Below are 18,072 nucleotides of genomic sequence, written 5' to 3' on the forward strand. Positions count from 1 at the left end.
ATCACCAGAAGCAGAAGATCAGTTTCAAGCTTCTCATCAGGTCATAAAAGTGAAGCATGCTGCAGTGCTTTGAGCCCCGAAATGTATCACCACCAGGAACATCTGATTAACGTGTGTCCTCGCGAGGGGCTAGGGTCACGACGACCATTTGCGAGACTCTTGGTGCGTGAGGACCATATCGCTCAGGCGTCGTGCCGCTTCCTTTCTCATTTGCAACTGATAACATGAGAGCTTTTTCACAGAAGTCTCATCCAAGCCTTTGGTGTCCTCGCACCGTGGCCCGTTTCGCGCCGGTTCTGGTTTGGTCCGCAAATTGTGTCTTGGAAAGGATGCCTCGTCGGATCGGCTTTGTGTCATGATGGAGATCTGCAAAAGGTCGTCAGGCCTCGACGATGTGATATGACAGCGTGCATTTGGGACAAGTCTTGACAGCAGTCTCTTCTGGTCAGTCATTTTGAACTGGTGGCGAGGAGGACGTTGCTGGCTCCGTGAAGATTGAAGCCTTGCTGGTCTGTGTTTCGAACCTACACCTCGAATGCAGTGATGGGGATGTTGTTCAGCCTTGCGCCCACCACCACCACCACCGAGTGCGGTCCCACAAGCTTGCACACAGAAATTTCACGTTTATCATGTTGCTTTCCTGAATTTTTGTTACACAAAGACCCTTTTATTTTGACAAGGGCGAAATCAAGTGCGAATCCCGACGGATTCCCAGTATTTATCTAGGTCCTGTCAGGTCAAACTAGCAGTAACGGGCTAACAGGCAGCAGGCCTCGACCCGAACCTCCTCCTCAACTTATATATTACTCGTAGTAAAACCGGCCGAGAAAAACCAACCCGAAAGGGCGAGTTTCGCTTATCACGAACCAGAGTTGAGCTGCTTCGTGCTTAAGTTTTTGCTCTTCTGGAGGGTTTGGAACACAGAAAATCGGCCAAAAAGTCCTTACTCGCTGGAGTATACACACAGCCAGCGCAATCCTCAGAAAATGGTTCTATAGCACAAGATCGCGGCCCAAGCATTTCACTCACTTTTTATTTGCTCTGTTTCTATACATTCTCAAGGCCTTCCTACTGTGCCAACACTACACTTTGGCGAAAGCACTTCAGTATTTGCAGTGGGATGGCGCAACCCACGAGGTCGCAGCTCCTTCGCCCCCCGTAGAAATGTAACAGGATTGGAAAATAATCTTGAATTTCCTCCATCGATCACGACAAAGCACCAGCGACAGCAGATGCGTGATAAAGTAGCGAACTTGAAGAAAGACGTTGAGAAGGCGACGAGGTTCTTCGTGAGAGACTTGCATTGAACTTGATATCCAGTCCAGCCTGGTCTATTCCCGATTGGGCGACTGCCTCTGGTGTCTTGGCACCTAGACCTATTCCGAGACCGAAGATTTTATATCTCGCCTCTTTTTGCCTGCCGACAACGTTCTTCACAGGCTGCACAAATCACTGGTCTGCGCAGATCCCAAAATGTCTGAGGTTCCAGAAGAGGACGTGAACGACCCCGAATATATCGAGAAATTGCTGTTGCGCGGCGCGAAGAAATTGGTCGTGGTAGGTCTGAGTGGGAAACCAAATTCTGCTCTGCGAACCCGCGGGATCTGCATCGAAAAGTCTTTTGACCTACGATACTGATGGCTCCGTGGTACAGCTTCCTGGTGCATCCTCGCATGCTGCATCTTTCCAGTTCGAGAAAGAAGATCACACGATGGGCAATGCTCTGCGGTACTTTGTTAACAAGAAGTACGGTCACCTCAACCATTCGAAAATTCTTGACAGGAACATGGACTGACGGTTGACAGCCCCGATGTGGAATTCTGCGGCTATACCATCCCACATCCTTCCGAGACCAAAATGAACATTCGGATACAGACGTGGGGTGAGTGACTTCTCCTGATATTGCTGGCATTGTGCACCCCATTCTGACCCAGATTAGAGGATACCGAGACAACAGCGGTCGACGCACTCAGAAAGGGTCTGTTAGACATGATCGCGGCTTGCGACGTGGTGTCAAAGAAATTCTCCGAGGCGCGAGACGAATTCAATGCTTCAAATTCATGACCATCTATCACGAAACCCTAGGCGGTCGGGGAAGACAGGATCTTGCATTGGAAAGGCGCCCGGAGTGTCGGCATGTTTTTGCTCTTTTCTTTCTAGCTATGTACAATCACCTCGACGGTGCTGGCAAGGTGGACATCCGCATCAGTTCCGGCCCTAGAAAGGAAAAAGAGTTAGCCAGGGGGAACAGCCTCAATAGGTGTGCAGCATTGTTTAATGCATACCTCCAAAAAGCCCTGGATGAAATTCTTCGGCAGTTTCGCGTTCTCATCTTCATCGACCCGGAAGTACTTCATGACATGCGAGTACTGCTTCCAGTAGTTCAACATTTCCTGTGGTGAATAAAACCATCTCGTCAGCATCTGCATGCCATCTCCGAACCACCTTCGCGGAATTTGCAACGCACTTGAAACTCTGCATGACTCTGTTGGAGCAGTACGTCGACTGCCTGTACGTTGTTGACATATCTGTGCTTCTCGAACTCTTCTCTGACTTTCGTGCGGATTCTCGAGACCGGCATATTCAGGGAGTAGAGCTGCTGGATCTCAGGCCCCTGCATCAAAATCTCTCAGTCAGCCAACTCCTTCTTCCCCCCAAGCGCAGCAGGTGTGGTGTTGTATTCGCATACCGCTCTCAGCCATTCTCGGTAGGACTTCAGGACTCGCCGTCGCGCATCGGACCAGTTGATGGCTGTATTCTGGTCAGCGAATCTTGCAGGTCAGAAGAGTGAATTCAAGAGCTGGGTACGTACAGGAACGTGACCGCTGGGCCAGATATGTGGGGTTTATGACCATCTTGAGCTTTCGATTCTCACATAGGGAGTCTGCAAAGAGATTTTGGAAGGTCCGGGGCTCTGGGCGGCGGCGGATTCGCTCGATGTCGAAGTTGTGGTTCAAGTGTCGTGAATCTAGCTCCAAGCTCGAGCGGCCACAGCGTCACCTGCCGCTCGTGTGTTGCTCCGCAGATCTCAATGTCGACGAGAGAAGCATCTAAGCCCATTCTGGACAACGCTAATCTAGACACAGCGGGTACCGCCTGCCGCTTTTGCTGAGCAACTCGAGAATCTCACAGTCACGTGCCATGTGTCAAGTGCAATGCAAAAGCAGCGTCAGAGGCTCCCGTTCTGGCAAGAGTCGGTCAAAACGGATTTACTAGGTTTTTCTTTCTCTCGAACATCACTCTCAACAATACCCGTCCAGACAGGTTACAATGGGGTCAATAGAACGAATCATGCCGGTATCATTGCCGCGGCGAACTCACACACTCTCGCGCATCACCAACGAGACCAAGATCCAGGTTTCGCTGTCGCTAGACGGAGGCCCACTGCTCGCGTACGAAACCTCCCAGCATTTCCCGTCGGCGATATCACCAGCTCAGAAACAGTCACATCCGGACGTCCTAGTTCCCCTGCCCGCATCGCATCATGCCACACAGATAACGCCCACACAGCAGATAGCCATATCCACCGGTATTGGATTTCTAGACCACATGCTGCACGCGCTGGCAAAACATGGAGGTTGGTCTCTAGCCATCCGAGCAAGCGGTGATTTGATCATCGACGACCATCACACGGCAGAGGACGTCTTTTTGGCGGTCGGCTCTGCATTCAATGCTGCACTGGGGAAACGGACATCGCTTGTCCGCTTTGGTCGCGGTGACGCGCCCCTCGACGAAGCGTTGTCGTGGGCCGTTATCGACCTCTCCAACCGGCCGTACAGTGTGATTGACTTTGGATTCACCCGAGAGAAAATTGGCGATCTAAGCACTGAGATGCTCACCCACGGTCTGGAGAGTTTTGCGCAAGCCGCCAGTGTAACCTTGCATGTGAAATGTGTCTATGGAAGCAATAACCACCACAGAGCAGAAAGCGCTTTCAAGGCGCTTGCAGTGGCTTGCAGGCAAGCTTGCGAGAGGAGAGTTGAGGGCGCGGTGGGCAGTGGGGATGTAACGAGTACAAAAGGCGTGCTTGGCTCGAGTGTGACTGGGTAGAATCGATGATGGATAGAGCGAGTTTCATTTCTGGTGTTTGTTTGCTCTTTCTGGCACAATTGCGCGTTGCGAAAAATCCCTGTAACAACCCAATTCGCTTGCTGCTTTTTAGCACCATTTCATACAGGCGACAAGGTCGGCCAGACACAGAATTTTGCGACTGTCTCCGCCGAGGTGCTTGACTCCGTTTCCCCGTACTGTGAGACCGATGATAGAACGCCGAACAATGCCAATCTGTTCGCAAATCATAAAGTCATACCAACTCAACACGTTCGCTCAACCCAAACCGCCCCATGCGCCTCGAATCCTCCTTGCTAATTGGATATCCTTCTGCATGATCGTTACCCGCTTCGCATGAATCGCGCACAGATTCGTATCTTCGAATAGATGTACGAGAAATGCTTCGCTCGCTTCCTGCAGGGCCTGGATCGCTTGACTCTGCCACCGGAGATCTTGCGCCGCGTGGTATGGAAGGATGGAAAGGGCGATTTCTCGGACAAGTCGAGCGAAGGGTAGTTTTAGGATCAGGAGGTCGGTTGATTGCTGATATCTTCGGATTTCTCTGAGTGCGAGTGTTCCAGGTCTATACCTTCGGGGTCTTCGCACGGGTATTGGATCGCCAGCTGTCAATCTGCGTCAGCTTTTGGGTGCTAGAGCGCCAACATGCCCTCGTGGAACCTACGTTGCGCGCGAAGCCGCTTGCCTGATATCGTTCTAGGCGACTGGTTTACTCGTTGGGCTTGTCCTCTCTTCGGGGTAGAAGGCCCTGAGCGCCTCCGAACACTCTTTGTCTGAGCCATGCTATGAATTGTCGGGCGGTAGACCAGATCGAGAGCAGGTAAACTTATGGAGGTGGGGAATCGCGTGGTTGGACAAGCAGGTATCAGATGGTTTTGGAGGTTCGCAAAATTGACTGCATAGAATCACAGTCTGCTGAAGGCAGCTCGGACGCAATACTCCACGGCAACTGGGTTGAGACTCAACAGAAACATGTCAACAAGCCAGACGAGATGGATGCGCGGGCACATGAATGTCGCGTCGCTTCCATTGAACTGCATTCTCCGCGCGCTCAAAGACCCACTTATTGGGTAATGGCTGCTTTACCGAACGGTCGCTGTACCTGCCCAATTAAGGAGTACCTGCCATCCCCTTGCTCGGAGCCCATCCTCGCCATGGTTGCTGCGGTTCGACATCATTCCACACCCTCATCCCACGGCCCGGTTGAAGCCTGGTCGACTCTCGCCTCCTACGTCGCCTTTATGAGCATGTCTCATTCTTTCTGAAAGAGGCCACCTAATCACTTACCCTCTACCGCTACATGAACCTTTCCTTTCCTATATTGTCTCCAATTCCGCCTGCAGACAACTTCTACCATGACTACTCTGACCTGCGCTCTCCGATCCTGACTCAGTCCGTCCTCTCGCCTGTCTACACCATCGTCCAGAGTCCGGAGTTCCTCTCAGACTTCTCCCGTACCATCCTCCCATTTTTTGATCTGATACCTTGGATAATGGCCGCGATACTTGGTGGTGGGGGTGAAGACGGCCTCGGCCAGTTGGGACAGTTTCCACTCGAACAATGGTTCTTTGAGATGCCGCCATGCACCCGGTACTGGACCACCGCAACTGTAATTACGTCTATTCTGTTGCAATGCAAAGTCATCACGCCTTTTCAGTTGTTCTATTCGTGGCGCGCAGTTTACTATAAGTCTCAGGTGGGTGCACATGTCTCCAAGACCGAAGCGGGCACTTACTGATTCTCCCAGTATTGGCGACTATTAACTACATTCATATACTTTGGTCCTCCGTCACTGGACCTGGCCTTCCACGTCTTCTTCCTTCAGCGATATTCTCGACTGTTAGAACAAGGTTCTGGGCCTTCACCTGCGGTCTTCTCTTGGCTGCTATTATACGCATGCACATCACTGCTGGCCTTGAGCTCCCTCACCACCTCCATCCCATTTCTGGGTTCAGCGCTATCAAGTACTCTTGTATACATCTGGTCACGACGTAACCCCGACACCCGACTGAGTTTCCTCGGTGTGCTCGTCTTCACCGCGCCTTATCTCCCTTGGGTTCTGATGGCCTTCCACATGTTTATGCACGGCAGCATTCCCAAGGATGAGATACTTGGTGTGATTGTTGGTCACGTCTATTACTTCTTTGCGGATGTTTGGCCCGGACTGCATGATGGCCAACGACCGATGGATCCTCCTGATTTTTGGGTCCGCTTATGGGAGGGCCGACGAGGAGAAACTGGCGTTCGAAACATTGATGGTGACGTGGCGGCCGCAGCTGCTCGGCCGGGCGAAGTACGATGATCTCAAGCGAGACCTTGGATTTGCACAGAGTTGAATCCCTCGTCCTGTCGCGGCCAGGATGATGACGCCAATAGAACCTCCACTGCGATCTGCACATAGACATCGCGAAACAGAATAGATCTGTCATTACCACAAATCTCCAGGTTTATCTGAATACGAATATCAACCTATCATTTTCGTCAATTTGCCTCTGAGTAGCTCCCGGTGCATGTCAAGACTCAGAATCGGTTGAGCGCCAGAGGTCGTCATTACTGGCGGTGCTCTTCTGACCCAGGAGCACACCAGTCTATCTTTGACATCTTGGCGACTTAACAATACCATAAGCCTCACCCAGGAGCACACATTTCCAGTTCTGCAGTACAGAAATAAAATCACCGAGGACCAAAAAAACAAAAACTTACACACGAAGCAGCTCGACCCCGGTGGGAGCTGGTTGCGTGGTAAGAGAAGCTCACCCCTTTCGAGGTTGGTTTTTCCCGGTTCGGATTTGTCGTTGCTTGCTTATTTCAATCCCGCTGGTGATGTCCCTTCTTGTGAGAAGGGACCAACCTCAGCCGGGTTGAGAATCAGTCAAGTGTGACTGGATTCCCTCAGAACAGGAAAGGCGGCCACAACCCGGGAAACAGAGCCCAATAGCTGTGCACGCAGATGGATATTTCATCCAACTGGTGTACACAAGCCATTGGGCTTTGCACCCCGAATTGTTGGACAGAATTGCTGGTCAATAATATATCAAACAATCACAAGAGCCCACTTCACTGGGGAGAGAGAATCACATGATAACATGCGGCTTGCTTTGTTTGACGAGGCTGAAACATTTCGACCTTTGCAGATCAACTCAATAGCCGCAACATCAGGCGACCGAATCAGCCTGAGTCGACCCCTTCGACTGTTGATCTGATCATGATCATTGCGCTCTACTACTACTATTCTCTCCAATTATTACTCGGCAGGAAGTCGGATACAACTTCACAAATGAGTGCGCACAGTTGATACGCCTAGCGCCAAAGTTTCCCAGACTCTGCGATTTGTCCCCATATTGGAACATCCTAAACTTCTGCACGAGCAGAGGCACATGGACGGTTCATTCATCATCAGCAATAGCAAACGAGCAAAATTGAGAGCTGGTTGGCCATCCACGTCCTTCAATCAAATTTTCCAGAAATACGTGGCCCACAAGTCGAGAAATATCCATGGGTTCCATCAAAACACCGCAGAACTGGATGGATCCGTGCTACACCAAAGTTTGATGCTTTCCTGGTCTCTGCGACTTTCCATCGGATCTGCTGTGAACCACCGTTTCTCCTTTGAATACGGTATGGGAACGGGGTCTCTTGATGGTGCATGTCTTTTGTGAGGTCTCTACTGGGTTGATCTCGAGGCTGGGCGGTTGTCTATAAATACAGGCTCTGCCCTCGACGAATCCGCAATATTTTCTTCCCTCTTCTCATACTCACATTGCTTCCCTTACAACCCCCTCTACTTTATATCTCTCTTTGTCTTTCTTAGCTCTTATCTTACGCTTTGCAACCCCTCCTCCTTCTACCCTGTGCTTGTGCCCTGTCGCTTTGCCCCATAGCATTGCCTTGTGCCACGCCTGCTGCCCTGTGCTTGAGCCCCTGTCGCTTTGCCTTGTGCTGGTGCCCCCTGTCGCTTTGCCCTGTGCCTTGCCCTGTCGCATTGCCTTGAGTGTGCCCAGCCCTGTCGCATTGCCCTGTGTGCCTTGCCTTGGCTCTCTTCCTCCTAGCCTCCTGGCCTCTGTCCATCTTTCTTGGACCTCTACATATCCTTACCACCATCAACATCCTATTCTTATCCTCACATATCCTTACCTCCTCCTATTCTTATCCTCACATTATCTTAATCCACAAACAGATTTCTGTCTCCTCAGATTCTGTCCACAATGTGTGCGTCTCTCTGTGCCTTGGCACATTGAAACCATCAATCTTTTGTTCACACAACTATTTGCGTCTATGGCCTTCCCACTGCCGCCACTGATGCATCATGACTCTTTTTCATCATTGTCCTCTTTGCCTTGTTGCAAAGCATTGGAGAAGAAGTTTGCATGTACGTACCTCGACCACTCTCGTGGCAGGTGGCAGGTTCTGGTGTGAAAGGGAGGGAGAGAATGCAGGTGTGAAGGAGAGTAAGGAGGGGCGGGGGAGAGAGGGCGGTGCTTGCATGGTTGTTGACTGGCTGATTGACTGTCGACGGCATCCTGTCCGTCACTCGTTGAGGTTGTTCTCCCACCGAGAGCATGCCCTGGAGTAACCGCTCTGGTGTCCTCGACACATCACGAACGACAGCCACTCACTTGAAGCAGCACAAATCACGTCAACGGAGCAAGACACGGGAATGAGATGCAGTGAAAGTGCACAAGTAGCGGACGTGCAAAAGTGTCTAGTACTACTCCAGTCATGCATGTTCCTTCGTTTGCTCTATGGGACCTATTGAGGGCAAGCAAGAGCGAGCGTAGAAGTTTGTGGGTCTATCTGTCTTGCTATGTCGGGAGAGGAAGAAACATTACTCTGCTTGCGAGCCGTGCGTCAAGCTTTTCAGCCGAGAGTAGGTCTTCCGTGCTGGTCATCTTATCACGCATAACATCCACCTGTCATCCGGTCTGTCATTGTTGGTATCATGATCACATCCGCTCAACCAGGAGCACGTCTTGCAACTGCGGCATCATCGAACGCACAGCTTTATTTGAAGACCTTGCCATCAGCCCACTCGTATGTCTTGCCATTGACCTCGATTGGCTTGTCCCAGGACCACTGGTTCTCGAGGAATTCCTTGTCTTCGGGCTTGCTGGGATCAAGCTTGGTGAACTCGTAGCTCTCCCAGTCGGGGGCGACGTCGAATGCGGGTAGAGCCTCGTCACCACGGACCAAGAAAGCGCCCTGAATGACTGAATCGTTGGCCTGGCCGTACACAGAGGCAGCGCCAAAGAGGTATTTGCGGGAAGCCTCCAAACGGTTGAAGAATCCACCTGGTGCAGCCGTTAGCTAAATGTTTGACAGTGAAGGTCCTTGAACGCAGAGGAAAGCCTTACCGATGAGGTTGGACGACATGAAAGTCAACGTCAACTCATCGTTGTACTTGTAATCAATCTTCCACAATGAGTACTCGTCCGGCTTGTAGTGCTCCCAGAACCAAGGCAGCGCCACGGAACGAGTATCCTCATTGGAATACTTTCTCTTCCAGTCATCGAGAATGAGAGTCGGCTTCGGCAGTGCCTCGAGAGGATGCTTGGCTTTGACCTCTGGTTTGGCCTCTTCCTCTTCCTCTGCCTCCTCCGGGGCGGGCTTCTTCTCCTTCTTCTCAGGTGCAGCAGCAGGGGCCTTAGCTGGCTTTGCTTCCTTCTTGGGTGGGGTATACTTCACGGCCTCTTCAATCATGATTGGCTCAGCAACAATGGCCTTCCAGATGGGCTGGTTGGTGATGGTCTCAAACCAACGCGTGGTGGTGGGGTTCTCTGCACGCCATTCCTTGTCGAGGACGTATTGGAAGCCACGAGACATTTGCGAGGTCACGTAGAGGTCTGCAAGGGTGATACGCTCTCCAACCAGGAAGGTGTGGACAAGGAAGTGTTGTTCGAGAGCATGGATAGCATCAAGAGCAGCCTTCTTGTGGTCATCAACTGACTTCTTATTGTAGGCAACTTTGCCAATCAAGGGGCTGAACCAGCCAGAGAGGTTGGGGAGGATTTCGCTGTTGGAGAAGGACATCCATCGCACAATGGAAGCATAGTCTTGCTTGGTCTTTCCAAGGAGAGTGGTCTTGTCGTTCTGCGAAGCGACTGTGACAGATTGTCAGTGGGGTTTCCGGTTGTTAACGATGTGATTAGGGGCACAAAACAAGGTTTACGAGCATGGTCTCTCAGAGTACAATGTAGTCAACAAGGGTTATTCAGACAGGGATAACTGAATATGATAATATGGCTCATCTTTGAGGGCAAGAAATGACCGAAGCACAAGGCACTGCGGGGCAAGACTCACAGTAGATGGCAATGGCAATCGACTCAGTCAAGATGAAGCCATTGGAGCCAACAAAGGTGGGAATTCGTGACAGAGGGTTCAGCTTGCGATACTCAGGATCTGTGACCGGGGTCCTAGTCTCGACGAGCTCGATGTCAAGGTTGTTCTCCTTTGCGACCGCCAGGAGGGCAGTGCTGCGGGCGTTTTCCTATGGATGAAGTCAGTAATGCTGGAATCTTAGTTGTAGATTTGCGTATCGCTCACCTTGTAGCCGTAGAGTTTGCCGAACGACATCTTGAGTCCGTGTACAATACGTTTCAAGGGCAAAGGAGGGTTTGGAGGTGGTGGTAAGTTGTCATGAGTAAAGTCACAAACAAAATTTTGAGGTCAGTGACAGTTCCGCTTTTTGCAGCGCAGGCTCTCAAAAAAGCTTGGCGGAATGTGTGCCCGAAGTCCAAGCTCCAACCTCACAAACTTCTTCGTCAGGGCTCCATTCGATTCGCGTTGGAATTTCCCATGCAATCGATTCGGAAACTATGATCTTTCACGGTATTTGTTTCAGCAGGTGATAATCGCCTCTCATAGAGCATGGCGCGACCTTCAGCGCGGGCCTTGCCGCCCACGCTCTCATGGATGTGTCGAAAGTGTCGACTTCACGACAAAATCCAATTGACAGCTCATCGTCAATGGATCCAGCCTCTCGGACATCACCAGAGCTTCTCTACGACAAAATATTCCGCCGCAGAGGTCCAGATCCATGCTGCACCTGAGATAGACCTTGATGACTCTACGTCTCTTCCCGCCCGAATACTTCCACGGTCTCCCTCCTATTTCACGGCCTCTCCAGTTTTCAACGATCACCTCTTGCTGTTACAATCACTTGTCAAGAAACATGCATCGTTACCCACAGCTCCTCCAGACCAGATACTGCGGCCTGCTTGGCTGAAACTCAATCAATACCGAAGCTCCACGGGCGAACAGGTGGCTGCTTCAAAGTATTCAAAAGTGCTGGTGCTCCTGACGAGATTAAACAAGATCCATCCCAGATACTGTCCCAAGGAAGTCAAGCAAATACTGTCACGATTTCGACGCCCTGGCTCGGAAGAGATACAGAAGGCAAAGCCTGGGAGGATCGACGAGTATGGCAGATCTGTCGGCATAGGACGAAGGAAAGAGTCTTCAGCGAAGGTGTATCTGGTGGAAGGCACAGGAGACGTCCTGGTCAACGGACGCAGCATCGTTCAAGCATTCCCACGGCCCCACGACCGAGAGAGCGCACTGTGGGCGTTGAAGATCACACAAAGAATGGACAAGTACAACGTTTTTGCATTGGTATCGGGAGGGGGGATCACTGGTCAGGCCGAGTCCATCACATTGGCTCTTGCCAAGGCTCTTCTGGTACACGAACCAGCTCTCAAGCCAGCTCTGCGACGAGGTAAGCGATGTTTGTTCCAGCTGTGTTTGTTCTCAGTCTCTAATTCTTAAACCAGCCGGCTGTGTTACTTCGGATCCCAGACGCGTCGAACGAAAGAAGCCCGGTCGACTCAAGGCACGCAAGAAGCCAGCTTGGGTCAAACGTTGAGCCGTCGAGGTCTGCCAGTGGTACTTGTGTGTACATCAGTGTATCAATGCCCAGTGTATACCAGAGTCTATCTAGTAGAGATCCATGTCAGATCGTTGTGCAACTAGATGACGATCCTCCCACCTGCAGATGGCAAAGAGGTGGAGGACTCGGATCTGTGGTAATTGCGATGGTTTCAATCTGGGGGAATCTTCTGGTTCGTGCCTCCTCGAGGGAGTATCGTGTAATTCTGACATGAATTTTATGGCACGGTACAACGGCGCAACATGCTGCATGAAGAAATCCGGTGCCAGACTACCTCATCGCCGTTGTAAGACCTTATCAGCCCTGTAGGCAGAGTAACACAGCCACGACTCGGTGTAGACAGATGGTGTTGGTTGGCGCAGTACGAGGTACTTGCATTGACGCTCCTCACGTGCCTCGAGTCCGATACCTGCGCCATCTTTGAATTTGTTTTGATCCCGGCATGTCGCGTCGCACCAAGTCATGTCATTGCTCTGGTTGCCCTTTTGATTCTGACTACGCCAATCTCACCATAACGGAGGGTCTACCAACAGTCTCAACGCTCCTGCAAGCGAGATGTCAGATCTCCCAGCGAGGCCCCGTGATATATCCTGCAGTCGACACCGTCGTGATGATCCCCTAAGCGAGATTCTGGCAGATCCCTCTGCAAGACTTCGGCGTGGTGGAAGACGGACTTGCACATGTCGAACCACCATCACCCATCAAAGCCTAGCCCGCGCCCTGCACGGCGCACGCAACTTCGCAGATACCTCGAACGAGTGATTTGCATCCTGGGTTCCGTGGAGCCGTTGCTCGAGAGATTCGCCCTCCCAAGGTTGCCTCGGAAATCGTCTTCCAGAAGAGCCGTCGGACCTGTCTTCGACCTGAAACGCGTGTCCAAAATCTGACGAGTACCTACTTTAGATGGGCAGTGTTCGAACCTCAGCATAAGCACCACGGGGAATCCGCCGAGTGCCCGCCAGCAATCCAAGGCTCGCTGATCGCCGTCGCGTACCAGACTCAAGGGCTCTAGCACTCCGAGTATGGAGAATGCGCACGACATACCCTTCCCCGACGGCCTTCGTGCAGCTCGCGTCATGATACCGCACCAACAGTTTGTTTTCGAGTACGGTCGATGTCAAGAAGGACCGAGCCACAAAGGACATGAAACGGAGCGCTGAAACGCGCCCTCTAAGCCACACGCTAAACGGAGCCTGTTGACTCCAGGATGATCCATAGTTCCAGTGCGGCTCGGAAATACACATCGAACAACCCCGCCAGAGCAGTTGAAGATGCGCATCGGCATTTATGACCACCGCCACGCCTGTGAACCCGTTTGGACCATACTCGACTGCAAGGCCAGAAGTCAGAATGGGTTCAATCTTACGAATTTCCATAAAAAATTTGGGATGCTGCTGCCCGGTTGCGGGGATCTTTTGGGAACCTAAACCACCCAAGGAACCAGGTGTGAAACACATGCATGCTGCAGGACTCCTTGTTCCCACTCCGCCGCTGTCACACGGATATGCCAATAATGCGTCTGAAATTATGTCAAAGATATCATTGGCGTGAGAGTTCAAGGCCACCTTGTCGCGTCCGCGCAGATGCATACAGCATGCAGGTCCAGCCTCAGGGACGAAATTGGTGCCATAGCAACAAGTGGGCGCCTTGGTTCACGCTGCATGACCCGGAGATTGTTACTGGGTACTGATGTGGGAAGAAATCAAAAATCACATAATGTTTTAACGAGCGGTGCTCTGAATACGAAGGGAGCATGTGCACACGGGAAGCAAACGTGGCTTCAACGACCGTATGACAGGTCAGGCGTGGGGGATTTCCAATGCATCCATCTCTCACAGGCACATCACTCACACTTCACGGCGATAGCTGACAGCTCGCCAGATCTTTGGGTCGATGTTATCTTTGTTGCCATCCGACTGGCCAGTAAGGCTCGGCTCGATAACGCCTCCAGATCGATGGATGTCAGGTACACGAACCGACATATTAAACGTCGGGATGGAAAGGCATGGAGACGTCAAACAAATGCCCTTGGCTTGTTCACTCAACATTGTTGGACAACTGCCTTTGGATATGGATTCATTATTGGGACGATTTCCAAGCCAGAGTAATGCTGACTACGACGGTGCTACACAATGTTATTCTTTCGGAAACCCTGTCCACTGCCTACCTAGAAGACTCGTTTCGCGACAGGACAGGAGCCCATGTGTTTGGGCCGTCACCTCCCGTCTCCTCAATCAAGGCACCATCACAATTGGTTGTGTTCAAGGGATCTTGGCTGGAGGAGTCGTGTGCACACAGGCCCGGTACAGTTCTAGCATCGATCGAATCCTTAGAAACGGTGCCGTCCGTCAAACAGTGGTCGTGCAGCTGACCATTGGCTCTGTGTGACACCACACATCCCCGAGTCGGACTCGAGGGGTCTCTATGATAATTCCCTGAGGATCCAGCAGCGGCCCCAAGAGGTGCCCCGGCACCGCGAGCATACCCTTCCAGCTGAGGTCGAGCACTCTGGACTTGTCGTCTTGGTGAATGGCTGCTTCTAGAGCATCGTCTGGAGCTTCTCCCACCTGCGCGAAATCCCGGCCACGACGGGGCAGCCAATCCTTATGCCTGGGACCAGCTCTGGTGCGGACGTTTTGGAAGACTGGGCTCCAACCAGGTGTCATGCCCCCCTGCTTGATGTTCCTCGGGCGCCACACTCTAAATCTCGCCTGGCGCTCCGGCAGGTGGGTGCCAGTGGCAGACTAAGATGCAAGCCTTGTCAGACCACTGGCTAGTCCAGCTCCCTTGCGCTTGATGAGAACGCCCCTCGGCCTTTAGCGAACCCCTTGCAAAGGTCCTGGAACAGATCCACCGGCGGGGACGTCATGCCCATTCAGATGCTTCTTTTGCCTGGTTTTGCCCATGGGTCGCCACCCCATCCTGACGCTTGCGAGGGTGTCATCATCCAGCATCCATGAACCTTGGGCAGCGTCGCCAAATGCGCGCTGGGAGGTGACAGCTTGATTCTGAAGCCCTACAGCAGCGAACTGACCGGGCGGGAATTTCCTGCAGAGCTCGAACCCGACGCCCAGAGGTGATCTCCAACAGGCTGGCCTCTTCGAAATGGACCCTTTGGCATTCGCCCCCAGGCCGAGGTGGGCATCTCTGTCCTCCTGTGGCGCTGCCCACTTCAAAAGACTTTTCTCTTTGACACCCGGCAAGAAACGCCTTGCTTGCTCTGCTGGACCTTGGTGAAAAAAAACGACATCACCGGCCGCGCTGAGAGGAGTTAACTTTGACGTACCAGGAACGAGCGACCCATCGATTACTGCCATGCGGTATCTGCGCCATTCCCCATCCAAGTCTCCTTGGTTAAAGTGTTTATTATTGATTTGACTCGTGCGCACTTTCGCCTGCCACGGCAGCTGCACCTCAGGCCTCTTTTTGTATACATTGCGTTTCCTCCACAACTCCAAAGGTACCTGGGTCTTCTTCTTCCTTATGCTACCGAACGCTCCTTTACTATTTCTTTCGTACGATCCTTTGCTCCATGTACTTGCGTTCGTGTCTTGACCTTCGATCTATTCCGTCTATCCACCCTTCTTGACGCCACTAACCCCCACTATCCTTCATCCAACTCGTCCACACTGTACGAACCCTTGGGCGCGAGACGTTTTCTTTGGCTGTTGACCCGGAGGAGCATATCCTGAGACCATTCGCCGAACGTCCATGTGCGGCGGAAGTCGCCGTGTACTCATTTGTGCGTGACCCAACGACTGGCGACGTGGGCGCTCGAATCGAGAGAACAGAACAGCGACCGAACGTCCAACCACGGACACTCCATCCGCCGGTCCATCCAGCACATTATTTGGGGCAGGCGGCAATCCGAAACCATTTTCGCACTTTTGTTGTCGATTCTTGGGAGTCTTCACGCAGCTATAGAGGTGGCGTCGAATCTTTTCTTTCCAATATCATAGTTCTCTCTGTCTGTGAGGACTCGACCCCCACGAGACTCCGGTACACAGTCTTCTGCCGATATCACGATATCGACCTCCTGCCTCTTTCCGCCTTGTATTGGTTGTATGAGGGAACGAAGCCAGGGCAGGGGGAAAGGAGAGGCATCCGTGGTCAAGGAGGAGGTTGTCCTTCCAGGTCCATCATATCACATCAGAGCATACGACTTTCGGAAGGCGCAAGACTGTTTCTGTCAACCTGGCGTCGACAGCCGAGTCCGCTCTCCTTAAATGGACGGCAGCGACCGTCGGCGCACCCAGTATGGACCACCATACCAGTCACAAGCGCCATCGCGCCCACTCCCAGGAGAAACCATGGGTCCACCCTCTGCGGACAGGTTTGCGCAGCCAGCAACGCCAGCGAGAACGGATATCGGCCGATCTTCAATGACGCGACCGTATCTTTCTGGCTACGCGGGCTACGGATATCAAGACCCGCAGTATGGCAGCTCCCATTTGCAGAGCAGCAGCCCGATGCAAGGGGTTGAGATGCAATACTCGCCTGCATACATGTCGCAGGCCTCCAGACAGCAACAGATCCAAGCCTCTCCCTCTCAACAACCGCACCAGCCGTTTGCGCAGTACGCTCCTTCCTCCATGCTTCCGCCCGTTGGACCACAGGCGCTCTACGAAAGCATCCCATTCCAACAGCGACAGACGGCAATCGAGGTGATGACCAGTCAATTTGCGATGCCCCAATACATGCAGCAGAGCGAGCATGCAGGAGCGACCCTCGGTTCCGGTCCCGCGCAGTACTTGACTTCTCAAGCAGAACAGAGCAGCTATGGACATGTGGCTGCGACTCGACCCTCGATACCTCAGTCTTACGCCGCGGGGCATGTCGACTTCCCCGTCATGGAACAACAAGAGACAGAAGCACCGGCTGTGCTGAGCGGCGTCCAAGCAGCCCTCGAAGAGGGCCTGAGAGACTACCACCAGCAGCTCAGAGCAACTTTCGACGCGATCATTGCGGGCAGGGTAACAGCCGCCAGCGAGAAACTGCTCGCGCTCACACGGTGGCTAGTCAGCTCGGTTACTGCTTTGGGTAAGTTTAATCTTGGACGATGGGCCGTGGACACCGAATCTAATTGTTCCCAGGTCTGCACCATGATGACGAGACGAGACATGCGGAGCGCGTCGACTTCTGGCGAGAGCTGAACTTATGCTGGGAGGCCCTGGGACAAAAGCAGAAAGAAATCACAGAAGAAGCCCTGAGAACCAAGAGACAGCCCGCGGATCTCCTCTCCGCCAACACCATGACAAGTTTGATGAACGACTTGGTGAGCATGTGCGATCAACTCGAACAATACGGCCTCGTCGACTTCGAAATGGGGATTTGGGAAGAGCAGATCGTACATATCTTCTCCGTCTGCCTCAACCTGCTGCCTCGAGGCGGACTCAAACGACGAGGCAGTCAGAGCCCCGGTTAAAGCAAAGCCCCATCTCACCACCCTGATTTCTACAGCCACGACTCTACGACACATTACGAATCGGAGACCCTTTTCCTTTGTGAGCAACGGCTTTTCATTCCCTGATGAATTATACCTCGTTCTTTTACTTTCATGATACATGAATTTGTACGACCAGGACGCTTTTCGACTTTGCATGATGTACGACTATGATTTGTGAGAACCGGTAATCCTGGCTCACAGCAAAAAGCATTCTGAGGGGGGGAAGTGCGAAAATAGGCAGGCGGACTTTTACTTTTTGTTGGCCCTTAACGATCTTGTTTGCATGGCTCGATGCATGTAAAGGAGGAATCTTCTGTACAATAGCTGCCGTCGTGTCGGTCGGTACCTTTTCGGGCTTTCGCAGCCATGTTCCTTCGGGGGAAGAAGGAATGGCGGATTCTGAAGCATTGCAAGGTTCCTCACTGTGGTTGGAGGCAGTTCCCTGTGTTTTGTTTCCCAATCATAGGTGGCACCGAGTGGTGCGATCGAGTGACGGTCCAGCCACCAGGGACCAGTATATCAATCCTCACTTGAAGCAAGGCCTCGCGCGCTCTCTCTTGCCATGACCTTCAGTAACATCGGTAGCTAGCCCTGTACGTCTAGCCTCACTTTGCCAGGATAAGTTGTGTGGTCTTTGTGTAGGATCCAATAGCAAGGCTCGGGACAAGGCAGTGGT

The 18,072-nt window shown here is 52.3% G+C and overlaps 8 protein-coding genes across 8 annotated transcripts; 6 read left to right on the forward strand and 2 right to left on the reverse strand.

The window, feature by feature from the left end:
* Nucleotides 1-1,425: 1,425 nt before the first annotated feature.
* Nucleotides 1,426-2,360, forward strand: PV07_06678 (uncharacterized protein). Its single transcript, XM_016393682.1, has 4 exons — nucleotides 1,426-1,557; nucleotides 1,655-1,746; nucleotides 1,806-1,882; nucleotides 1,940-2,360. Exons 1-4 carry the CDS (start codon nucleotides 1,474-1,476, stop codon nucleotides 2,062-2,064), a joined length of 378 nt encoding a protein of 125 aa, XP_016247101.1. The 5' UTR covers nucleotides 1,426-1,473; the 3' UTR covers nucleotides 2,065-2,360.
* PV07_06679 (uncharacterized protein) lies at nucleotides 1,642-3,005 on the reverse strand. Its single transcript, XM_016393683.1, has 5 exons — nucleotides 2,813-3,005; nucleotides 2,690-2,751; nucleotides 2,468-2,614; nucleotides 2,286-2,393; nucleotides 1,642-2,217 (listed from the first exon to the last, which is right to left on the reverse strand). Exons 1-5 carry the CDS (start codon nucleotides 2,853-2,855, stop codon nucleotides 2,206-2,208), a joined length of 372 nt encoding a protein of 123 aa, XP_016247102.1. The 5' UTR covers nucleotides 2,856-3,005; the 3' UTR covers nucleotides 1,642-2,205.
* A 241-nt stretch (nucleotides 3,006-3,246) lies between these two features.
* On the forward strand, nucleotides 3,247-4,268 carry PV07_06680 (uncharacterized protein). Its single transcript, XM_016393684.1, has one exon. It carries the CDS (start codon nucleotides 3,271-3,273, stop codon nucleotides 4,048-4,050), a length of 780 nt encoding a protein of 259 aa, XP_016247103.1. The 5' UTR covers nucleotides 3,247-3,270; the 3' UTR covers nucleotides 4,051-4,268.
* Nucleotides 4,269-5,248: 980 nt separating this feature from the next.
* PV07_06681 (uncharacterized protein) lies at nucleotides 5,249-7,815 on the forward strand. Its single transcript, XM_016393685.1, has 2 exons — nucleotides 5,249-5,764; nucleotides 5,816-7,815. Exons 1-2 carry the CDS (start codon nucleotides 5,369-5,371, stop codon nucleotides 6,368-6,370), a joined length of 951 nt encoding a protein of 316 aa, XP_016247104.1. The 5' UTR covers nucleotides 5,249-5,368; the 3' UTR covers nucleotides 6,371-7,815.
* A 906-nt stretch (nucleotides 7,816-8,721) lies between these two features.
* Nucleotides 8,722-10,716, reverse strand: PV07_06682 (uncharacterized protein). Its single transcript, XM_016393686.1, has 4 exons — nucleotides 10,609-10,716; nucleotides 10,366-10,552; nucleotides 9,420-10,166; nucleotides 8,722-9,356 (listed from the first exon to the last, which is right to left on the reverse strand). Exons 1-4 carry the CDS (start codon nucleotides 10,636-10,638, stop codon nucleotides 9,070-9,072), a joined length of 1,251 nt encoding a protein of 416 aa, XP_016247105.1. The 5' UTR covers nucleotides 10,639-10,716; the 3' UTR covers nucleotides 8,722-9,069.
* Nucleotides 10,717-10,820: 104 nt separating this feature from the next.
* PV07_06683 (uncharacterized protein) lies at nucleotides 10,821-12,386 on the forward strand. Its single transcript, XM_016393687.1, has 2 exons — nucleotides 10,821-11,779; nucleotides 11,835-12,386. Exons 1-2 carry the CDS (start codon nucleotides 10,933-10,935, stop codon nucleotides 11,924-11,926), a joined length of 939 nt encoding a protein of 312 aa, XP_016247106.1. The 5' UTR covers nucleotides 10,821-10,932; the 3' UTR covers nucleotides 11,927-12,386.
* A 358-nt stretch (nucleotides 12,387-12,744) lies between these two features.
* Nucleotides 12,745-14,216, forward strand: PV07_06684 (uncharacterized protein). The gene has a single exon (XM_016393688.1). It carries the CDS (start codon nucleotides 13,534-13,536, stop codon nucleotides 14,056-14,058), a length of 525 nt encoding a protein of 174 aa, XP_016247107.1. The 5' UTR covers nucleotides 12,745-13,533; the 3' UTR covers nucleotides 14,059-14,216.
* A 958-nt stretch (nucleotides 14,217-15,174) lies between these two features.
* Nucleotides 15,175-18,024, forward strand: PV07_06685 (uncharacterized protein). Its single transcript, XM_016393689.1, has 2 exons — nucleotides 15,175-16,990; nucleotides 17,044-18,024. Exons 1-2 carry the CDS (start codon nucleotides 16,177-16,179, stop codon nucleotides 17,373-17,375), a joined length of 1,146 nt encoding a protein of 381 aa, XP_016247108.1. The 5' UTR covers nucleotides 15,175-16,176; the 3' UTR covers nucleotides 17,376-18,024.
* The last annotated feature ends 48 nt before the right edge of the window (nucleotides 18,025-18,072 follow it).

Source organism: Cladophialophora immunda (genome assembly GCF_000835495.1).
Source record: "Cladophialophora immunda strain CBS 83496 unplaced genomic scaffold supercont1.4, whole genome shotgun sequence".
In the NCBI taxonomy this organism is placed as follows: Eukaryota; Fungi; Ascomycota; class Eurotiomycetes; order Chaetothyriales; family Herpotrichiellaceae; genus Cladophialophora; species Cladophialophora immunda.

Coding starts and splice junctions, on each gene's coding strand:
- PV07_06678 (XM_016393682.1), top strand. CDS start 1,474: ATGTCTGAGGTTCCAGAAGAGGACGTGAACGACCCCGAATATATCGAG. Junction 1,558..1,654: donor GCGCGAAGAAATTGGTCGTG/GTAGGTCTGAGT, acceptor TCCGTGGTACAG/CTTCCTGGTGCATCCTCGCA. Junction 1,747..1,805: donor CGGTACTTTGTTAACAAGAA/GTACGGTCACCT, acceptor GACGGTTGACAG/CCCCGATGTGGAATTCTGCG.
- PV07_06679 (XM_016393683.1), bottom strand. CDS start 2,855: ATGGTCATAAACCCCACATATCTGGCCCAGCGGTCACGTTCCT. Junction 2,752..2,812: donor GGCCCAGCGGTCACGTTCCT/GTACGTACCCAG, acceptor ACCAGAATACAG/CCATCAACTGGTCCGATGCG. Junction 2,615..2,689: donor ACCGAGAATGGCTGAGAGCG/GTATGCGAATAC, acceptor ATTTTGATGCAG/GGGCCTGAGATCCAGCAGCT.
- PV07_06680 (XM_016393684.1), top strand. CDS start 3,271: ATGGGGTCAATAGAACGAATCATGCCGGTATCATTGCCGCGGCGAACT.
- PV07_06681 (XM_016393685.1), top strand. CDS start 5,369: ATGAACCTTTCCTTTCCTATATTGTCTCCAATTCCGCCTGCAGACAAC. Junction 5,765..5,815: donor CAGTTTACTATAAGTCTCAG/GTGGGTGCACAT, acceptor TGATTCTCCCAG/TATTGGCGACTATTAACTAC.
- PV07_06682 (XM_016393686.1), bottom strand. CDS start 10,638: ATGTCGTTCGGCAAACTCTACGGCTACAAG. Junction 10,167..10,365: donor GATTGCCATTGCCATCTACT/GTGAGTCTTGCC, acceptor AATCTGTCACAG/TCGCTTCGCAGAACGACAAG. Junction 9,357..9,419: donor CATGTCGTCCAACCTCATCG/GTAAGGCTTTCC, acceptor CGGCTGCACCAG/GTGGATTCTTCAACCGTTTG.
- PV07_06683 (XM_016393687.1), top strand. CDS start 10,933: ATGGCGCGACCTTCAGCGCGGGCCTTGCCGCCCACGCTCTCATGGATG. Junction 11,780..11,834: donor CAAGCCAGCTCTGCGACGAG/GTAAGCGATGTT, acceptor TTCTTAAACCAG/CCGGCTGTGTTACTTCGGAT.
- PV07_06684 (XM_016393688.1), top strand. CDS start 13,534: ATGCATACAGCATGCAGGTCCAGCCTCAGGGACGAAATTGGTGCCATA.
- PV07_06685 (XM_016393689.1), top strand. CDS start 16,177: ATGGACGGCAGCGACCGTCGGCGCACCCAGTATGGACCACCATACCAG. Junction 16,991..17,043: donor CAGCTCGGTTACTGCTTTGG/GTAAGTTTAATC, acceptor AATTGTTCCCAG/GTCTGCACCATGATGACGAG.